Source organism: Amia ocellicauda, chromosome 10 (genome assembly GCF_036373705.1).
Source record: "Amia ocellicauda isolate fAmiCal2 chromosome 10, fAmiCal2.hap1, whole genome shotgun sequence".
NCBI lineage: Eukaryota > Metazoa > Chordata > Actinopteri > Amiiformes > Amiidae > Amia > Amia ocellicauda.
The window spans coordinates 29,756,100-29,775,386 of record NC_089859.1 but is presented as its reverse complement, the minus strand read 5'-3'; the positions used below and the strand labels follow the sequence as shown (position 1 = coordinate 29,775,386).

The 19,287-nt window shown below is 37.6% G+C and overlaps 1 protein-coding gene across 2 annotated transcripts in view; it reads right to left on the bottom strand.

Annotated features, from left to right (window-relative positions):
* Positions 1–19,287, bottom strand: part of ctdp1 (CTD (carboxy-terminal domain, RNA polymerase II, polypeptide A) phosphatase, subunit 1) — a 115,149-nt gene that overhangs the window by 76,014 nt on the left and 19,848 nt on the right. The window contains exons 8-11 of one of the 2 annotated variants that reach the window (XM_066715855.1): positions 16,145–17,173; positions 11,025–11,166; positions 10,156–10,386; positions 4,675–4,930 (exon numbers count right to left, since the gene is read on the bottom strand). In XM_066715855.1, coding sequence (XP_066571952.1) covers positions 4,675–4,930; positions 10,156–10,386; positions 11,025–11,166; positions 16,145–17,173 — 1,658 coding nt within the window. The remainder of the gene's footprint in view (positions 1–4,674; positions 4,931–10,155; positions 10,387–11,024; positions 11,167–16,144; positions 17,174–19,287) is intronic. The other variant, XM_066715856.1, reaches the window with a different exon arrangement.

Sequence of the window (19,287 nt, the reverse complement as noted above, 5' to 3'; positions counted from 1 at the left end):
CTGCCAGCCTGAAATCAATTAAAACCCCTAAATGCCAGTGAAGCAAATTACCAATTAAGAGGCTAAGGCAGAGTAGAATTCTCAGGAGAACGTGCCAGCTGTTTCCCCGAACAACTACTTTGCCTTTTGCCAGTAATATATGGTTTGTTCTATAAGATGCAGTACAAGAATTTAACTTCTTTGCCAACAGATGTAGAATAAGAAATGCCGTAAATCCCTGTCTTCTCCCTTCTGTAATCATGGGAGTATACATTGTACAGCTGCCTCCTTTATAATTTTTTTTTTTTTTTTAATCTGACTCTTAGACATCCTTGATAGATAAGCCAGGTGTTAATGCTCCCCCTTTACTCCACCTGCTTCCATTGTAAGTTTAATTAGTGCGATCCGAGAATTATTTAAATACACTGCTTCCGACAAGGAAACAGAACAGAAGTCAATCAATCAACTGTACCACTGAGAGCAAATGTAAGATGATAATGCAATGTAAGTTATAAAAATTCTAATTGAGTAATGCAGACAAAGACGCACTGCCCTCAGGGAGTATAAATGGAATGGGTAAGGTAAGGAAGTAAGGCAATAAATACAAAATGAGGTGCTCTTATGTGTAGGATTAGCGATCTCAAACCTTTTCTCAACGACACGCCTAAGGCCTAAACTATAATTACAGTTTGGCACTGTAATAAAAAAAGGAAATGCTCTTAAATAATACAACGATTCCAATAACCAAGAGCTGTACAGCGTAGCCTTGCATGAGTACTTAAAACAACTTTGGTTTACAAATAAATCCATTACAAGAACAATTAGGTTTCTATGCATAGAGCTATAAAGTATAATGATTCTTGTACTGTTAAGAAATCACAAAACAGTGCAGACATTACTACAAAGCACATGTAGTTCAATAGCTGAGCTTCATACCTACAGAAAACACAACCCACTTGAAGATTTGTCAGATCTGTTACAGGGAAGCTTTAAAAACAGTTACTTTTAGATATCTGATTCTGCAGCAACTGGCAAAGTGTGTTCCGATAAAACAATATCATATTATTTTTTGTTCTATTATGCCACCTTCAAGAAAGCAGAGGAAGGATGCAACTGTAAAAAGATCTTGAAAATGTGGTAGTGTTCACTGGATGGCGCTTGTTTGTCTCACGATATGTGCAAAACCTAAAAAAAGAATACCTTAACATTTCTTCAGGCACAAGTCTGTCACTGCCATTTGCTCATGCTAGAGTGATCGTAACAATTATAACCTATGACTACCAATCTACCACTGAGAGACTCAATGCTAAAGATTTTTACCCCCAACCCCCAAATTAGACACAGATCTATTTTAATCTCTTACAGTATGTATTGAATACACAAACACCGATACCAGGACAGATCAATATAACAATACAAATAATAATAGTAACTATAAGTATATTTATGGTGCATCCCATGTTAAAATAAATTGTAATTGTTACAAATGTGAAATGATCATCTCAGAGATCTTATAATTAAACAGATGTTATATAAGGTGTTTGTTTTTTCTAGAGCAACAAAAGTGCAGACTGTTGGATAATTATCATGCAAAGTAATTTTCTTTCTCACAGAAATGGCATATGAGTGATCGTCTTTCATTAGCATTCTATTTTACTGTTAAATACAGATATCAGATGGATTCTCCTTAAAATAAACAAGCCATGTGTGACTATAATCATATCTTTCTCCCTCCCTATCTCATGGGTAAAACTATCTAGATTCTCATTTAAATTAGTTTTTTTTAAATAGATTTTTTAAATTAAAATGTATTTTTAAACAATGCAGACCTCAACATACAAGATCTCAAGAACAAATTTACCAGGACATTGTGTTTACTATATTTAGCATTTCCGTGTCTATACAGCCTTAATACAATCCTTTTCTTTTAGTTCCTTTTCTCCAGTCAAATCATTTTATATACAGCTTGGGTAGAGAGAGTATGAACATATGGTGCTGCTTCAGAAAATCCATGGGTTGGATGTCCATATATAAATCGCATTAATGTGAAAATCATGTAACTCAAATTCGTGTATCTGGAGGGATTACTTTAGTTATTTACTGTAACCATTAACCACTTATAACTGCTATGTCGGTACACCGTAACCTATGGTATTGTTAATGAAAAAGTATGACAGATTTCTTTTATTTGACAAATAATTTGGTAACACTGAAATAAAATACATTTTAATTTCCCCTACCATTTAACGCAAGGTAAACAGGAAGTTCTGAGTGGCCAAGAGGCTAAGTAAATCTATAATACATCTAACAGGTATTATAGCAAGGGACTATTGGGAAGCAATCACCATTTGGCCACAATAACAGCAGTATCTATAATTCTTCAGGGGCTTTTCTTAATGCCAGGAGTATCTTAACTGATGATTTATCATCAGAATGCCAAAAAAAATAATATTAATGGAGTAAGTCTGGTGTGGTTTTGTGTTTTTCAACTTGCCAAATAAATATTTATGGATTTGTTGTAAAACTGAATCTTGCCAAGTGATTAACAAGCACAGTTAAATGCCAAAAGTGTACTCCATAAAGCCATTAAAGGAACATTTCAAGATTTTTAATTAGACTTCTTGTTCAAAAGCCCCACTATAGTGTTCTATAACTAAGCATATGTAGGAGGATAAAAAAATTCTGGTCCCCAAGGAATTAATTAAAATGATATTTAATCAAAAGCATTATAAACAACAGGGAGCTTAATCAGATGCTGCATTGTTCCTAAATGCAAGAGGCCAAGCCGGGAACCAAATGCAGGTCCTCTGCTTGTCAGTCCACTCCCTCTTACTGCAGAATAATTAAACGCATAGCTAGTTTCCTGGTGACCATCTCTGTGCTTCCAAGGTGTTGTGAACAACCTACACTACTCTTTACACTATCACCGTTAACGTGGACAGACCCCTGAGGGCACAGTAGTCTCAAAGTCTTTCCAAATTCTGAAAATCCTTCCAAAATCATGGCCTCTTCCCCCTAGGCCTACACTAAACCTATAAATGTTTAAAAATTCCAATATGTATTTATAGGCTAAATATTGAAATCTGACAAACAAATTTAATGAGGAGGAGGCACTTAACCTTAAACAAACATCACTTGTAAGCCATCGTCAAAATTCAGGATTAAACTGTTAAATTAATGGGGAAAACAAAAATTTGTGCAGAGAGATGATTTTGATACAGCTAACTGCAGAATGTTAGAAATAAAAATTCACCAGTAGCCCACAATCAATACAATTCTAGCCACATACCATCCCAATATATATAAGACAAACCCAAAGAAAATCAATCAATCCTCCATTACATTGATATAAATCAATAACCAACTCTACTATTCATTAATGTATATCTTTTTGTATTCAAACCATTTACCCACAATTAACTAAATACAAATCAGCAGCCATGATAAAGCAATTTGCGAAGAGTGTACTGACTTGAGCGTAAGGCAGCCTAGGTTTTACACACCACTGATTCAGTCACAAGCTGCATTCCTGTGGATCATGTTGTGCAGAAGAAAAACAACTGAGCCATGCATTCAAATAAATCTTTCTGAGAAGAGCATTGGTGACATTAGTCAGATGTTGCACAGAATCTGAGATTCAAGGATGTGAGACATTTAGCAACAGTAGTGAAAAAAACATGCACCTGCTCAGTGCAATGTTGCCAGCATAAGTGTGGAATGACATAAGATGAGATGACCTAAGTCGGGGGATTTCATATATAATTTCAATAGTCAACTGCATGATTCTCATGCTTTCATCTTACTGAGAATTCATGAACAAAAAAACAAGCCTCTGAATAGGATTATTAGACATCACAGAGTCTGCTTCTAGGATAGAAAATGTCATGAAATAACACAGCCAGGAATTAATTTCTTAAGCTCTTGATGGACACCCGGATGTGCGTTTCCGATCCCCATTATAAAAGAAAATTGCCTTGAGAAGCACTGAAGTACATTAACGGAAGAAGAGTACATACGCATCCCAAAGGCTACAGAAAGGACCTGGAGAGACCCCAAGCAAATCCTGCTCCAATCCTCAGACTCGGATCAGACTATTATGTGCGGTAATTTAGTCGTGGTGCAGATCTGACAGAAATTAACACATCTTATTCTCCTTCAAAGGGAAAATAGAAGATTTGTATTTCTAGATTTCATAAAAAGTCTTAAAGCTTTGAAGATGATTTTCTAAGATAGAAGACTACAATACTGATCAAATCACTTGGAATTATGTTTCACATTGCAGTATGAAAAAGTCAGGGGTAAAAATAGCATTTTGTCACTTATTTTTAGCACATTCAAGTCTCACGCATACTGGCACTCACAAAGGCCCTGACAACATGCAGATACAGGGGGTTCACAAACGTACAAGCTACACTGACATTTTTCTTTCTTTTTTCTTGCCCTCTCTCCACTTCATAAATCTGACAAGTTGTGATGTCTGATTCGAGCTTAAGAAAATTCCAACAAAAAGAGGGCGAGGGAAGGATGTGTTGCAGTGAATTTTTTAGAAGCGCTGTACTGTATTCCAACTATATCATGGAAGCAGTGGGGTTGTTTTCTAGGAGTTTAAAATTCTGACTTGCAGTGCACTTGGTCCCAATAGTGGCTTGGTGTTTTATGGTGCCATCGGTGTTTGTGTGTTTTGCCCGGCCTCACCTCTTTGTCCATGCTCTCCAGATCCTCTTTGCACAGAGTGTACAGTGGCATGGTCTCCGACATGCTGGGCTGCCTTTTCCTGCGAGAGGGCCCCGGCTGCTCCTCATCTCGGCTGGAGCCTGGCAACTCTTCGTCCGGCTGTTGAGGCTGCACCACCCTGGACAACGACAAACAAGGACTGCTGGGAACATCAGGACGGCCACCTCCAGACTGGGAGAAACCAGGGGGAGGCGTGTGGAGACCTAGACCGCTTGTTCTGCAGAAAAGCGTGGGAAAACTAATCACTTTCAGCGTTACTCTAAAAAATAAAAAGTACACCATGACCCCCAACACTAACCTTACTACACCTCCAACACACATACAATAAGGAGGAACTTTTATCATGAAAATAGGAGTTGATGACAGAATTACATGTCACATCAAAAAAAAAAAAATTGAGATGCCTTGATTTTTGCATGAACTGAGATAACCACAAAATATTTTTTCCTCATCTATGACTGAATGACATGGTTTCCACACATTTTCACTTATGAACACTAATATATGAATCATAACTTATATGTACATTATGGTTTCATTATGGAGTCAAACCAGAATGATTGAGAACACAAAGGGCCAGATACAATTACATTTAAAGCAGCTTCACAAATAAGATGCTTACGAAGACAGAAGCAAACTCTGACTAATAACCTTTGAAAAAGAACCATAAATTGTATTGTGAAGGCAATTCCTTGAAGAAAACGCATATAATTCTCATTGTGTCTCATGAGTCCATGCTGAGAGACTGGTTACCTACATTCGCATTTAATTTTTTTTTTTTTTTTTTAATGGAATATCAGCTAGTTCATGAGAATAATCTGTATTGATAATGAAGATCCTGAGGCGTACAGAGCAGGTGGGTGCACATTTGATCTTTTACATCTTGAGAACAGGTTACTAATAACAAATAACACAAGTACAAAAATAAACAATTAAAAGATCAGAAGTGTAGTGTAACACATAGACTGTATGTTTAGAGTGGAGATCGTCCTACATCACTAACAAAGGAGAGGAACTGAGCAAAGTCCAGGCATAAACAACAACACTGTCATCAGAGATAACAGCAGCCATCGCAAACAAAGATAAGACTATTATCCGTCACAGTCCACAATAATTACTGCATAATGAGGGATTTCACTTTTTGAGATTCCAATTATAAGGAGACAATTGGTATATCATCTGTTTACACTATTATTGCAGGCTTTCCCAGACAGGATGGGGAGTTCAGTGGAATACGCAGGCCTTTTTGAACCATTGCTGGTTCTATTGCCAGGGCAGAAACTCAATGTCCTACCTTCCCTTACAGTACACAGTGTGCAATCAGCCCCCGTATCTGACAATTACTGATTTTTATTAATGTGAACCCCATAAAAAGGTTACATGTTTACCAAAAAAAAAAAAGATTTTCTGAGCAATCTGTATTTAAGTGCGATGACTTTAATGGGGGGAAGAAACACAGGTTTCATTGAAGCCTTAAATGCAAACAAAATGTGCATGTTCACCAAAATAACAAATATCACATTTTAGAACAATTACAATTCCATGTTCTAAAACATAGCTGATGTATTAGAAGCCCAGCTCCCAACAGAAACCATTAACCTCCGAGATAATTTAATTGTCAAAATACATTCCATCTCTAACAGATTCCTTTCACTGAGAGGAACAGGCAGAGCACTAAGTAAGCTTTCTGTTTTAGCAACTATAAGTCTTTTCTTTTATCTGTCATCTGAAAAAACACTCTAAAACAAAATGCTCAGAATGTTTCAACTTGATGAATGTCAGTTGCATGATGAACACATTTCTCTGTTCTCGTTCTGCAAAACAGCTTTACAATTTAGATTCAGAGATCAAAAAAGTATTCTGTTACTGGAGAAACTAAATAAAGCCCATGAAATCCAAGACGAAAATAAAAAACTGTTCATTAATAAAAACAAAATAAAACTGTTGCACATGAGAAGAGACCATTTAAAATACATAAGAGTTTTTTTCCTCCAATTTAATCAGCAGATTAAATCCTAAAACATATGGGACCTTGTAGAACCCTTTGATCATAAATATTTTTTTATAAGCTATCAATTACTGAGAATGATGATGTATAACAATGCAAACATTAAATATTTAACATTAAGTTTTAGATTATTTTATCAGAACTCCAGAAATAAATAACGATCTGTACCCTACTCTATTCAAATGTTCTGAACTAAATACAATGTATTCAGAACATTTCCGAAACTGTACAGATTATTTGTGCACCCACAAATGCACTAAACATACATTGTTAACAAGGAAACAAGTACCAACAAACAAAGAAAAACATGCTCAATCCGCAAAGTAACCTAGTGCGCAATAATGCCATTGGAAATGTTCTATTGTTTTTTAGCACTTTAAATAAAGTTTCTCTGAAAATAACCCCATAATTACAGACAACTGACAGTATGAATCAGTGATGTGTAAAATTGTGCTATGTGAAACAAGCATTAATAATAACGTATTGGGGACAAACCACGCATTATCTCCTTGATGAAGCATAATGCTTACTTGCGACCAACACGAAATGCATTTTGTGACAGAACTGCTGAAACCTGTACTGATCTAAACAAACATACAAATGTAGATTAAGCTAAACCCATTAGTTAGATTTAGTTTAATCCACTTTGATATACATCTGACCCAGTAATTACATAAAAAAACAAGACCATTACATAGGTTTATGCTGCTTCCACATTCTCTATGGTACTAATTCTATAATTCATCATTTGTGGGTGTGACTTCCTTTTCTCTCACCAATATCAAGTCACCAATATGATTAGTACATTTCGCCTATTTGGAAAATTTTCTATGATTTTCAGTCATACTGGTTTGATTTTAAACACGACAAAACTCCACACTTCTACATAAGGTTTGGGGGACTGTTGTCAAAACAGCGGGGGTTGAATTCAAAGTGCGTCACAGTCATTGTCATTCATCTGCAAGAAAATGACTGATATTTTCATTACATGGATACATCCTTCATTGGTTTGATGTCCACATTTAGAAGCAGAGCGGTGTGAAATTAACAAATAGATGTATTTTAAAATTAGGGGAAACTGTTACTAAAGGATTAAAATAAATCTAATTTTCAGGTTTTTCTCTCTCTAACCAAAATAGAAAAATGACGGCTAAAACTGCTGCCAAGCCACTCCGTTTTCAGTTGCAAAGATTTTCCTTCCCGAAGCTCACAAACACTGAATTCTACTCACACACACCTACCACGTATTTCTTTTAACGCACAGCACAGCAAGGTATTTTGTAGGTATGCAAGGCAGCAAGTTTACAAACAAGTGGTCTAAATTAGGCAAGATATCTCCCTATCAAAACTATAATTTCCAGACCTGAAAAGAGCACAACACAGAGACAGGTGAAAGCAAGAAGCAAATTATCTTTTTAATTATGTTTTTTAAAGTGAACACCAAATTACATGGGAATGCAAATGCATACAAAAATAATAATGGACATTAGCTATCTGCAGTACACTAAACGCTTAAACTTCACTGTGATGGAAAATGTTCATATGAAATTCTAGTGGAAGACTCTGAAGAAGTCTGCTCCCGTTTGGAGAAGAGTTTGAACAGGAAAAAATTCTGTTTGTCTTTTGTCATAAGATATTAATAAAAGGTACATAACAATTGTTTGTAACGTCTCCTATAAGTCCCCTCCTAAATTGAGACTGATAAAACAGAAAGCGTCTCAAATACAAACCAACCTGACGCAAGTGCTTTTACCCAGACAACTACTGAAAACTGCTTTGATTTAGAAATAGCTTTTGGATTTTTTATTATGAAACCCACCCTATGATATGTACCCTGAATGATAAACTTGCCAAAGCTATAATGACAATCATAAGCCTTATAAGCAGCTGAAATGTTCTCTCATTCACTGATAATGGGCTTGAGATTGGGTGGCAGTATAACCTGTGCTCATCAATAGAAGCCAGACAGTGAGATGACAACTTAATGAATGAGAAGAACTGGCAGCACCCAGCGTTGATCGTGATGAATTTCCCTATTCAGCTGCATTATTAAATTCAGCTATTTCAAATAATGCCTTGTGCAGAACGGAAGCATATGAAAATGACAGAAAACAAACTAAAGCTATCAAAATGTATCCCACTTCCTGAAACTGCCAATAAGGAACACTCAGTTTGTTTAAGTGTATGCTTTACCAATCTGTCACCAATTACTGAGCCATAAATACTGCACCAAGGGAAATGCCAGTCTGGCACAGAGAGGAATTCAATTTATGCATTTGTGTGCAACATACTGTGGCTGATGTTTTGGTCACTTAATATTAAGGCCTTTACAGGAAAAGAAATTACACAGAAGTTATGTTGACCGGCTAAATTACCAAATAGGTGAGAATTTCTAGTTTGATTAACTTAAAAAAAGGCTACTACCACAGTTCTTTCCTAATGATAACTCAGCAGTTTTTATTTTCCTTCGTGAAATAATCTTTTCAGCCTTCAATTTCATAACCTTTTTTTATTTACTACAAACAGTCTGCGCTGACACAACAAAACAGGCTTTTATTTATTTGTATTTTAAGTACATTTTTGATTAATTTTAATGTCCAGGGCAAGGAGTGCAATATTTTGCCCATCAGACCCTGTGATGAAATCTATGCATGGCTGTGGTTTACAATCTCATATCTTTCACTGCACTCACTTTATTGTGGTTACTCTTTTTGTACATTGTAAGCTTAATATCATGATTGATTTTGAAGGGAAACCAATTTAAGCAACAGAAATCGCAAGCGTATCAGGAATTTGAGCACCCAGCGGGTTGAGAAAAGACAGTTCCTTGAAACAGTCAATGTCTTAAAAATTTGTCACTGTATATTCCAGGACTTTTGACTTACTGTAAAATAAAAATGTCATGCCCTGAATTTCCGACAGTCTATTAATTTCTTTCATCTTTGTTCTAAATGCTTATGTTTGAGCACTCTCTTAACTTTGACATGAAAATCTCTATTCACTTGTTTTCTCAAGGTCAAACATTGCCTGCTGAGAAATTATGTGGCTCTGCTTGATCAATTTTATGACACAGGAAGAGAGGGAAAATAGATATTATGGACTATTAAGGCTTTTAAAACCCAATTTTAAATGTTCTTACCAATCCAAAATTGATATGAATAGTATACCATCATTAAAACATTATCTATATTATGATACAAACAGTAGTATTAATTCATATACAGTAACATCAACAATTACATTATGTTCAGAGATTGAACTCGAGAGAACTCAAATAGAAACAAAAGTGAGAGAAAGTGACCCAGACAAAACAAACAAAAATAATGTACAACAACAACTTAGCCTATTTGGGTATGGCGGTCCTGTAGTTTCAGTGGTTTTTCAACTCCTTTATCAAAAAGGAATCATATAGAAGTCAAAGCCTGCGACTCTACCTGAAGGAAGACTGTTCGCCATGCACAGCCAGCGAGACCGGGGGTCCCGGGGCCTGAATGTAGGGGGGCTGCCGGGACGTCTGAGAGCCTCTTCTGATCAGTTTTCCTGTGAGATGGTCGTACGTCCGCACCTCGGGCCCAGCTGGAGTCTTTGGGTGGATGGGCGTGGGGTGAAAGAGGGGCGTCTGAAAAGCACTCTGTATATCGGGAAACGTAGCAGGACTGTTGCTTCTGATGAGAAAAAAAGTCAATGCTGGCTTTACAGCAGATTCCCTTTTTTATTAATATTTTATTTCCAACTATTATATGTGTTCTGGAATGTGGAGCAATGCCCTATTATTAAAACTGACTAAATGTGCTCACTTCTGAGAATGGTTCAGACTGCTTTAATAAGACAGACGCTTCCCAGAAGTACGGTCAAAACATCAGCAATACCAAAATAACAACAGTGCATTCTCCTATAAGTACTTACCAATGACACATCTCTGTTATCTTATTAAAATATACAAAAGGAGACTAACAATGAAGGCAGATACACAGTTTGCAATGAATGGAGCAGTCATATAAGCCTGGGATCTCTATAAAGAAGTCGAGTTATATAACCTGTAATGATGTAACGCTCAAAAGCTAAATCCTACAAAACAGTAATACTCATCACAATGCAGCGGGACAATGGTGAAGGAAAGCAACGGTGATGTCTGACTTGGGCCTTTCAATTTTGTAATGTTGTCATAGTGAGTTTATGAATTTCAACTGTATTTTGCCTTTCAAACGAGAACAAACATTAACCTCATACCTATACTAAAGGAAAGCTGATTGACACATTCCCCTTTTTACTTCAGCCTGATCACCCGGGCCTGTGTTTTTACCTCTGTGTTTTGATGTAGTCCTCCTTCAGTGGGTAGAGCTGCTCCTCCACTTTCTCCCAGCGCTCCAAGCAGCCCCACAACCAGTCAGGATTGACCACGTATAGGTGTTTGCACCCCTGGGCCTGTCGTACCTTCTCCGTACCTGGGAGGAGAGGAGAAGAGGTGCTGAGACGGCCTGTGCACTCTTGGCAGAGTACATATCCACTGTGATGCCTAAGATGTATATTGCGTTTATTATTGATCCAACTCTTGCCATGGTAATGGAGGGTTCAGTTTATAGGTGTCTATTATCATTTTGAAATGTTTCATGATACTAGATCTGTATATGCATCATCAAAGCTTCAAATACTCTAGTAACATGCAGATTGCAGGAATAAAGAAGTATTTATGCTCCATTGTGATCTCTGTCACGGTCTACTTACACAAACTTTTACTTGTATAGCACAAAGTTTTGGAAAAGTTGCCAAAGGGGAACTATGATTTTACATTCAGTCAGTCAGTGTTTCTTGCAGAATGCTGGCAGTACTTCAAAGTTACAGAACAAAGTCTACAAAGCGAATGTACTAAGAAGAGAAGAAAAGAGATGAAAGTAAAATAATACTAATGATTATAATAAGCACTACTAAATCATTGCAAAACGTTATTTATACACAATTTGCACTGCGCGTGGAAACAACATTAATTGCAGAAAATAAAACTATTAATGCAATTTAATATTTTTAAAGGCTGCCTAGAAAAATCTGAAAGATTTTGCCAATACTTTTCCACTTAACAGACTTCAGCAGCGCAGTAATTATCATAATTTAGTCTGCAGCACCACTAGCAATTAGTCCTGCGATTGAGCGAAAAACAGTCACGTTGAATACATCTACATTAAGTTGACATAAAGGAACAATTAGAGTGTTTTTCTGTGTTGTGGGCACACACACTCACACACCAAAAAATGTTTTCAAGAGTAAGAATAAAATAAATGTGAGTATCTGGCAGCAATTGAAGATATGGAGGAAGTAAATATTGTCAGAGAAGAGTAAATTGGAGCCTGATAATATACATTTCTGAGCTGAAATTCCATCTTTTGTAGTATAGTGTTCACAGAATACAATGTTTCAGCTCGTTTCCATAGCTACCCAGTAACCTACAAGCCAAACTTCAAAGCTTTTATATATCAACAACAATCCAAAAACCTTCTTGAAAAACAACTTGGTTTGCCTGCCAAAAGTCACAATGTTCACTGAGCAGTCACAAAATGTGGCACACAAGAACAGCTGTGCATTTGTGCCTGTAGAAATTCTATTTCATAATGATATGGGTGTATTTTCTGTTCATGTGAAGCCAGCCTACTATTGCATTTCATTCTTTCACAAAGCAAATGCACTGGTCATTGACAATAGCTCCATAATCATCTAGATTTGCAGAACCAGTGGAGCTTTTTCCTGTCTCGTGGAGAACTTTCTACTACAGGACTTGAAATGTCCAATAGCCAACATTATAATTTTTTGCCATAACGTCACATATTTATATGAAAACATGAAAAACTTTTTTGGTTTTGGTGGGCTTAATTGGGTCACTTCCCCTATATATCATGCCTTTACACAGATATACTTATACAATCAAGATGCAGTTATCTTAACTTCTCTGCGAGATGGGGTTCTGTCGCTCTCCCAGTCCTTCTCCATAGCTTTCTTACAAATTGCTTATAGTATGACTTTTCTACAGTATTGAGGTGAATTATAGCCTTAATACACCACTCTCCGAAAAGAAAATCTTATTAGTGAGTGCTCTGCCTCTGTAGCCAATTCCCCATAGAAACCAGCATCCTGTATTCAGGGAAGGGCATTATGCTTTCAGGTGGATGTTCATTGTTGCCTCCTCAGCTCCAGATAAGTCTCTTGAAATGTGGAGCCAGCTGTCCAATTTCAAGGCACAAATCTGCTGACCAGCATGTAAACCTCGATGAACAAAGACATCAATGTAACCTCCCTAATCTCATTTAACCTACGGTTGTTGCCAGGAATGCAATTTTGGACTATCATGCCCTGCACAAGGCTTATTAAATCTTCAGTATGAAGTTCTATCACTAGTTTTTCCGATGGTTTGGGTCTTTTCATTTTAGGCAGCAACAGCTATTTCCCTTCATTTTCACAGCATAAAAAAAAAGAAAAATACTGCTTTTCAACAGCAGCAATCACATTCTGATTACGACATGCTAAGTAACCCCAGGTTGCTTAGTGCATCCTTTCTGAAGCTGCACAATTAAACAGTTGCCGACTCCCTGTTGGAGGCAGATGCCAAAGTTAACCATTACTGTTCTTATCACTGCATATTGGCCTCCTCTGACATCTGTCCTTACATTTCATTTGCTCATGTTTCTAGGAATCCTTGAAATCAAGGTTTCAAGGAGTTTATATAACTTGCTTTATTTTTTTTTCTCTTTTCCTTCTTACAACAGGCTTTCTGCTCTATTCCCAGGCTGTTGTTTCCGCTTAGTTTGATATTTCCCAAGCTAAAGAACTGAGCCAGCAAAAATAGCTTCTGAAACTAATTCTAAGAGCTAACAGGACAGGAAGTTTGGGAAGCAAATGAGCATCATGCTATACTCTGAAACATTTCCACAACCTGCCCTCAGCCACTGGCAACTTTTTTAGAAGCCCATTGTGGAATATATGTCATAATAACAATACAAATTTAGTTTTCATAGCACCTTATCATTGCACAGCATATCTAAGTACTTCAAAAATGGAACTAAAAGTAAAATATATGGAGTCAGGAGAGGGACAGCAAAGTCTACCTATGGGATAAGGTAGAGAGGGTCATGCAGTTATGCAAAAAAGGTTTAATAATCAATGTGAATGATAATTGGCAGTCTGTGAACATGAAAAAATAATAGACAGAATCAGAATGTAATTTAGTAACAGCTTATGTTCTGGTTGCGGTGTCTTTGTCCCAGCTGTAATTTATGAATGAACTGCAAGGAGAGGGATATTGAGACACCGTCACGCATGATAAAAGGGGCCATTTAAGAACATGCCACGGAGACACAGGGACAGACACAGGAGCAAGCAAGAATATAGGCGAAAGACTACTAAAAAGCAGAGGAACTGGGAGACTCAAACAATAAGGAGTGTAACCGCAGAGATGGCGAAAGAGGAGAGAGAGGGAGGAAAATGTGTCCCAGTTCTTGGCTGTTGGAAGAGAGTAGGAAACTATGTGTGTTGCTGTTTTGTGGGAAGAGTGGGAGGTTAGGGAGCCGGTTTCATATATGAGAAGCGAAGTACAGCTACATGCTTTATTGTAAAGGACCCAGGCAATATAGCATTCTGTATGGACAGACTGTTTATTATGGTCTGTATAGTACAAAGCTTAGTTACCATACTAACTGGTTGGAGGAACAGAATATAATTCTCTGATATCCAGGTGTAAAATGCAACAGGTGAAATAGAGATTAAAAGCAGGCCACTAGGCTACAGCATGAAATACATCTACTTATTAGAAACTTGGCCAGGAACCCAGCATGCCAAGCAACAGATGAGGTGACTGGGGGAAAAAAAAAAAAAAAAAAAAAGACTCGGGAGTAAATAACAGTGCTGGTTGAGAAGAGCTGGACAGAAACACTGCTCTGAAGATGACGTCCCCGTATTAATATATTCATAAACAAGGACACCAAAGTGCTTTCTACATTAAACATCCTTCCATTAACATTTATGGGTTTTTTTTACAACGTGATGTATTTGTTATAAAAAGAGATAGAGCAGGACAAAATATAGGATTCATTCTCCAATATGGGCACATCTGGTGGTTCCATTACTAAAAATCATGGGGCAATTCTCCACAGTGGGCACACTGGGCAAAATTCCCATTAAACCACCTGACTATGCAGTGGGCCCATATTTGGCCAACTGGGGGATTATCTAAGGAGCTATGCATATCATTCACTTGTGTTTTGGACAGCCGTCTTTTTTTAATAATACAGTGACTTTTTATGGCGCTGTGGTAATGGTGATGCATGCAATGGAACTTTTAAATTATGCAGCTGTGCTTTAAACCTCATTATGGAACAATGGGATTTGCGAGGAGTGCATCCAAACAGTTGACTAGCTTTGAGTAACAATTGTACTTGCTCCCCAGTGATTTCTGATAGGCATTTTCATTAACGGATAGTTTCCTCATTTTTAAAGGATTTTTAAAGGAAATTACTGCAATGGAATTCACATCTAATAAATGTATTAATTATTTAAGTTGAAAACCATGTTTCCTTCACTCTTTTAAGTTCTAGCTCTCAAGAACTTTGATAAACCACTTAAGTCAGCTCCTCACATTAAACAGAAGACATGGTCACTAATTTTCTTTTTATTTTATGCTTTCAAAAAAGAATGAACTACTGTTGGAATACAATTGTAGACACTTATTGGATAAAGCATGGATGACGCATCAAAAGCCTTTTTATATTAATAACTGTCAAGAGCACCATTTGAAACCAAAGAGAAAATGTGTATTTAAGTATGAAAGCTGTAGAATGCCAAGGATTGGTACTTGACAAAATATTATCTGTTTAAACAGCTTGTATTAAAAATAAATTATACAGTTTTATATAAGTTTCTGAATAGAAAATGGGTTCCTGTTCAATGAGCAACTCTTCCCAAGATTTCAGAAATGGGGCATTAAAATTCAGGGTACACTTACTGTAAATAATGACTTTTGAAACTCCCAGTTCTGTGTTGTATTGTTTTTTAATAGCCAGTAGGTGGCAGGGGCTCCTGAGCAGAGTACTAGATGTGTAATGCAGCCTGGAGATAACTGGTTTTATATCCAGACACAGCACAAGCTCCCAATGGTATTAATCTAGCTGGGGAATGTTCCCTTCACCTAATTTTTTAATTTTTATTTTATTACGAAAGAATACACAAATACTTTTTGTTTCACTGCTTCTGAATAAAGTGTTAGAGCTGGCATTTTGGGGGGAGTTAGTTGCAACTAGTCAATGAGTGGCTGAATGAGTAGACCTACACAACAACATACCTAAGACATGGATCACCATCTGCAAAACATGTGGTCAGTTCAGAGGAGAACACCTCACATGTCACTAAACAAACCCTATAAATAAATGCTGTAATTTCACTTACCAGCCCGGGCTGCGATGAGGTGTGTTGTGCAGTTGGGGTCTTTGGAATTGAGCACTAGGTGTTTGCTGATCTTTGCCCCCAGAGCCTTGGCATGGTAGCACTCCCGCGTCCTCTCCATGGGGTAGTTCGTGGGGTACAGGCCACTGAACACAATGTTGGTGCCTGCCAGAGTTTTACTCTTCAGCTCAGGAACAATCTTGCGGATGTCGGGCGTCTCAGCACAGGCCTTTTTCAGGTAGCACTCATACTTGGCATAGTACTCCGTGTGGATCCGGGCCAGGACCTCCTCCAGGTAAATCAAGTGATCATCCTTGTCTAAGTCCACCTCTTCCTCTTCCTCTTCCTCCATGCTCTGATCCAAAGACTCTTCTCCAATGGTCACGCCAGACTGCTCGCTGTTCTGCGATTCCGTCTCAGCTTCCTTCTTCTCGGGACAGCCGTTCCCCAGCTCCCCTAGGCTATCCTGCTCTGGGTTCAGCTGGATCTCCCCCAGAGCCTCCTGGCCGGAATGGTTTTCCCCAGCTGGCACTCCAGCCTCGGTGGCCTTGTGCTGCTCCGACGACACATGATCCTTGTCTTTTCTCCAGCTCCGCTTCTCCTCCCCCTCGCTGTCGGACAACGACGGTTTCCCGGTGCCGGAGTCGCTGTCGCTGTCGCTGGAGAGGTCAAAGTCCAAGTCATTGCCAGAGCCACCCGTGCCTTTCGTCCCAGGCTTCTCTGGCCCCGTCCTGTCACTGTCCTGCTCTAGCTGTTCCTTTACATTCGTTGCGTCGCTTACCCGTGAAGTGTCCCCCTTCACATCCCCATCCCCCTGTATCCGGTCGTTAGTTTTGCCCTGAGAACTGGCAGCCTCACACTTGGAGGACAGCTCGTCGTCGGCCGCTGTGCTTTGGTTTCCATTCCGCTCTTTGCCGTGTTTCCTGAGACCGTTGCTCTGCTCCTCTACTGATGGGACCCTGACCTCCTCACCGTCCTTAGATGAAGATACTGTCGACTCCGGATTCTCAGCAGTCTTGTTAACATGATTAGCTACCAAGTGGACAAGGGGGGGAGAGAGTGATTTGGTCAGGAACTTCCTTTTATTTAGAAAATGCTTTTCAACATTTGAAGAGTTTCTTAAAAAAAAAAAAAAAAAAAAGGAAATTATGAAAATCAACAAATATGAAATCAATATGTATTTAACATTTTTTAAACGTATATAAATGAACTAAAAAATGATTAATGCAAATCAAAACCAAATCAAAACACTGCCTTGATGCACGGTGCCTAAAATCTACAGGATATAAATCAAGCAAGCTGAGGTTCAAACTGCGGGGTGGGGGGGATTATTTCTGGATAAAAAATAAATTTACATCATGCAACACCCTGGAAGCAATCCCTTCTTAAAGTCTGATTCTATCCATTCATTTTTTAATGGATACAAGTGCATTTCATAGGCCCACAGCACTCCAACATACTAAAACATTTAAACATTATATTTTATTCAGTCTTTATATTTTACTAATTTGACTAATTTAGAAAAGGCAAGGCTAGAAATTCAGTTGAATCTACTGCAATTACTACGTACACAAAATAATAAGTTAAAGAAAGGAAACTATTATACTATGGTGGAGTAGATCCCACAATGCCAAAAAGTATGTGTGGCTGATAAGAAAGAAAGAAGCAAAGAAAGTTGTTGTTTTATTTGAAAAGTGTAAATAAACAATACAATAAAAAAACAAGATCAATTCTATTGTTTGTGGGTTTAAAATAAGTACATAAGTCTGAGAAGAAGCCAATGAAACCACGATTTATTTAAATAAAGATAAACGTATCTATGCCATGTTTAACAATGATCTGATACCCCCAGAAACTAAAATAAAATTATATATTTTTACAAAGTATATTCTCTAATTATCTACAAATTTTATTTTGGACCAGAGGATAGAGATAAAACAAAACAACTTAAGAATAATTAAATAAGTACTAGTTTCTAAATTAAAGCAGTATTTTATCTCCCATATCCAACTCACCTCCGGGTACTGTATCATATTGGTTGGACCTGCCTTTAATGCTGTAATACAATTTTTAAAATCAAGTCCATTCCTTTATTTAATCTAATTGTCTAGTAATAATAAAACAAATCCAAATACTTTTCTAGCTGAATTAATAAAATAAGGTCTTTGTATACTTTTTCTGAATGGTAGTCAGTCACCACATTTTAATAACAATATAGGGAGACACACCTGTTAAACCTAGCAAATAACCAAGATGCATCAATCGGGTACTTTAATTGCATGTTTGTAAAAGGAGGCTTTTTAATTCCAGTCAGGTGCTGCACAGCGACGCACATGTTAGAGTAATGAACTTCTCACACTGAACTCGGCCTGTTTGCGGTTATACTAAGCTCATTTGATGTGAATCTTAGTGTTGATCGATTTCTTTGTCAGCACCAGAGACTTTTACACAGGCTAGCAGCCCTTCGCACGGACAATACAGATGATTTATAGAGGACACATTACAAAATAATGGGAGCAACAAGCTGTGAGGGAACAAAATAAGTAAAAATAACACAAAATGACATGAAAACTTGAGAAGTGAATGTGACAACTGGTTATGTACTAAATGACATGGCTAGAGAGTTGCAATGCAGAAAGGATCAATTAAATAGTAACAAAGGGATTTAACAGAACCGACTGAGTTTCAAATTGTACATCCCAGCTTTTATGATTGATTTCAACAAAAATGATTGACATCATTCTGTTCAAAATGAATTGCCACACTTATGTTGATCAATTTGTACACTTGGGTGATCCTCTAGCCTGCCGTGACAGAGAGCTGCAGACAGACACTGGTACTTGCAGTCATAGCAACTGAGGGTACACTCTGCTCTTCAGCTGGCACTGTGCACCACATGACCCCTGCTCACAACTGAGCACTTTCACACGTACTGATGAGGCTCACTTTGATTAGATTGGAAATACACGGTTGGGTCAAACTAGTTAACTCACCTTCCCTTTAGTAAGTTTCCACATACCCAGGACTGCACTGCATTTACTGCATATATGTTGGGGTTGTGACAGAGGGGTTGTGTAATTTGAAGTATCCAGTGTTCAATATCTACAGTGTGCATAATATATAGGCTACAAAGCATATATTCAGTG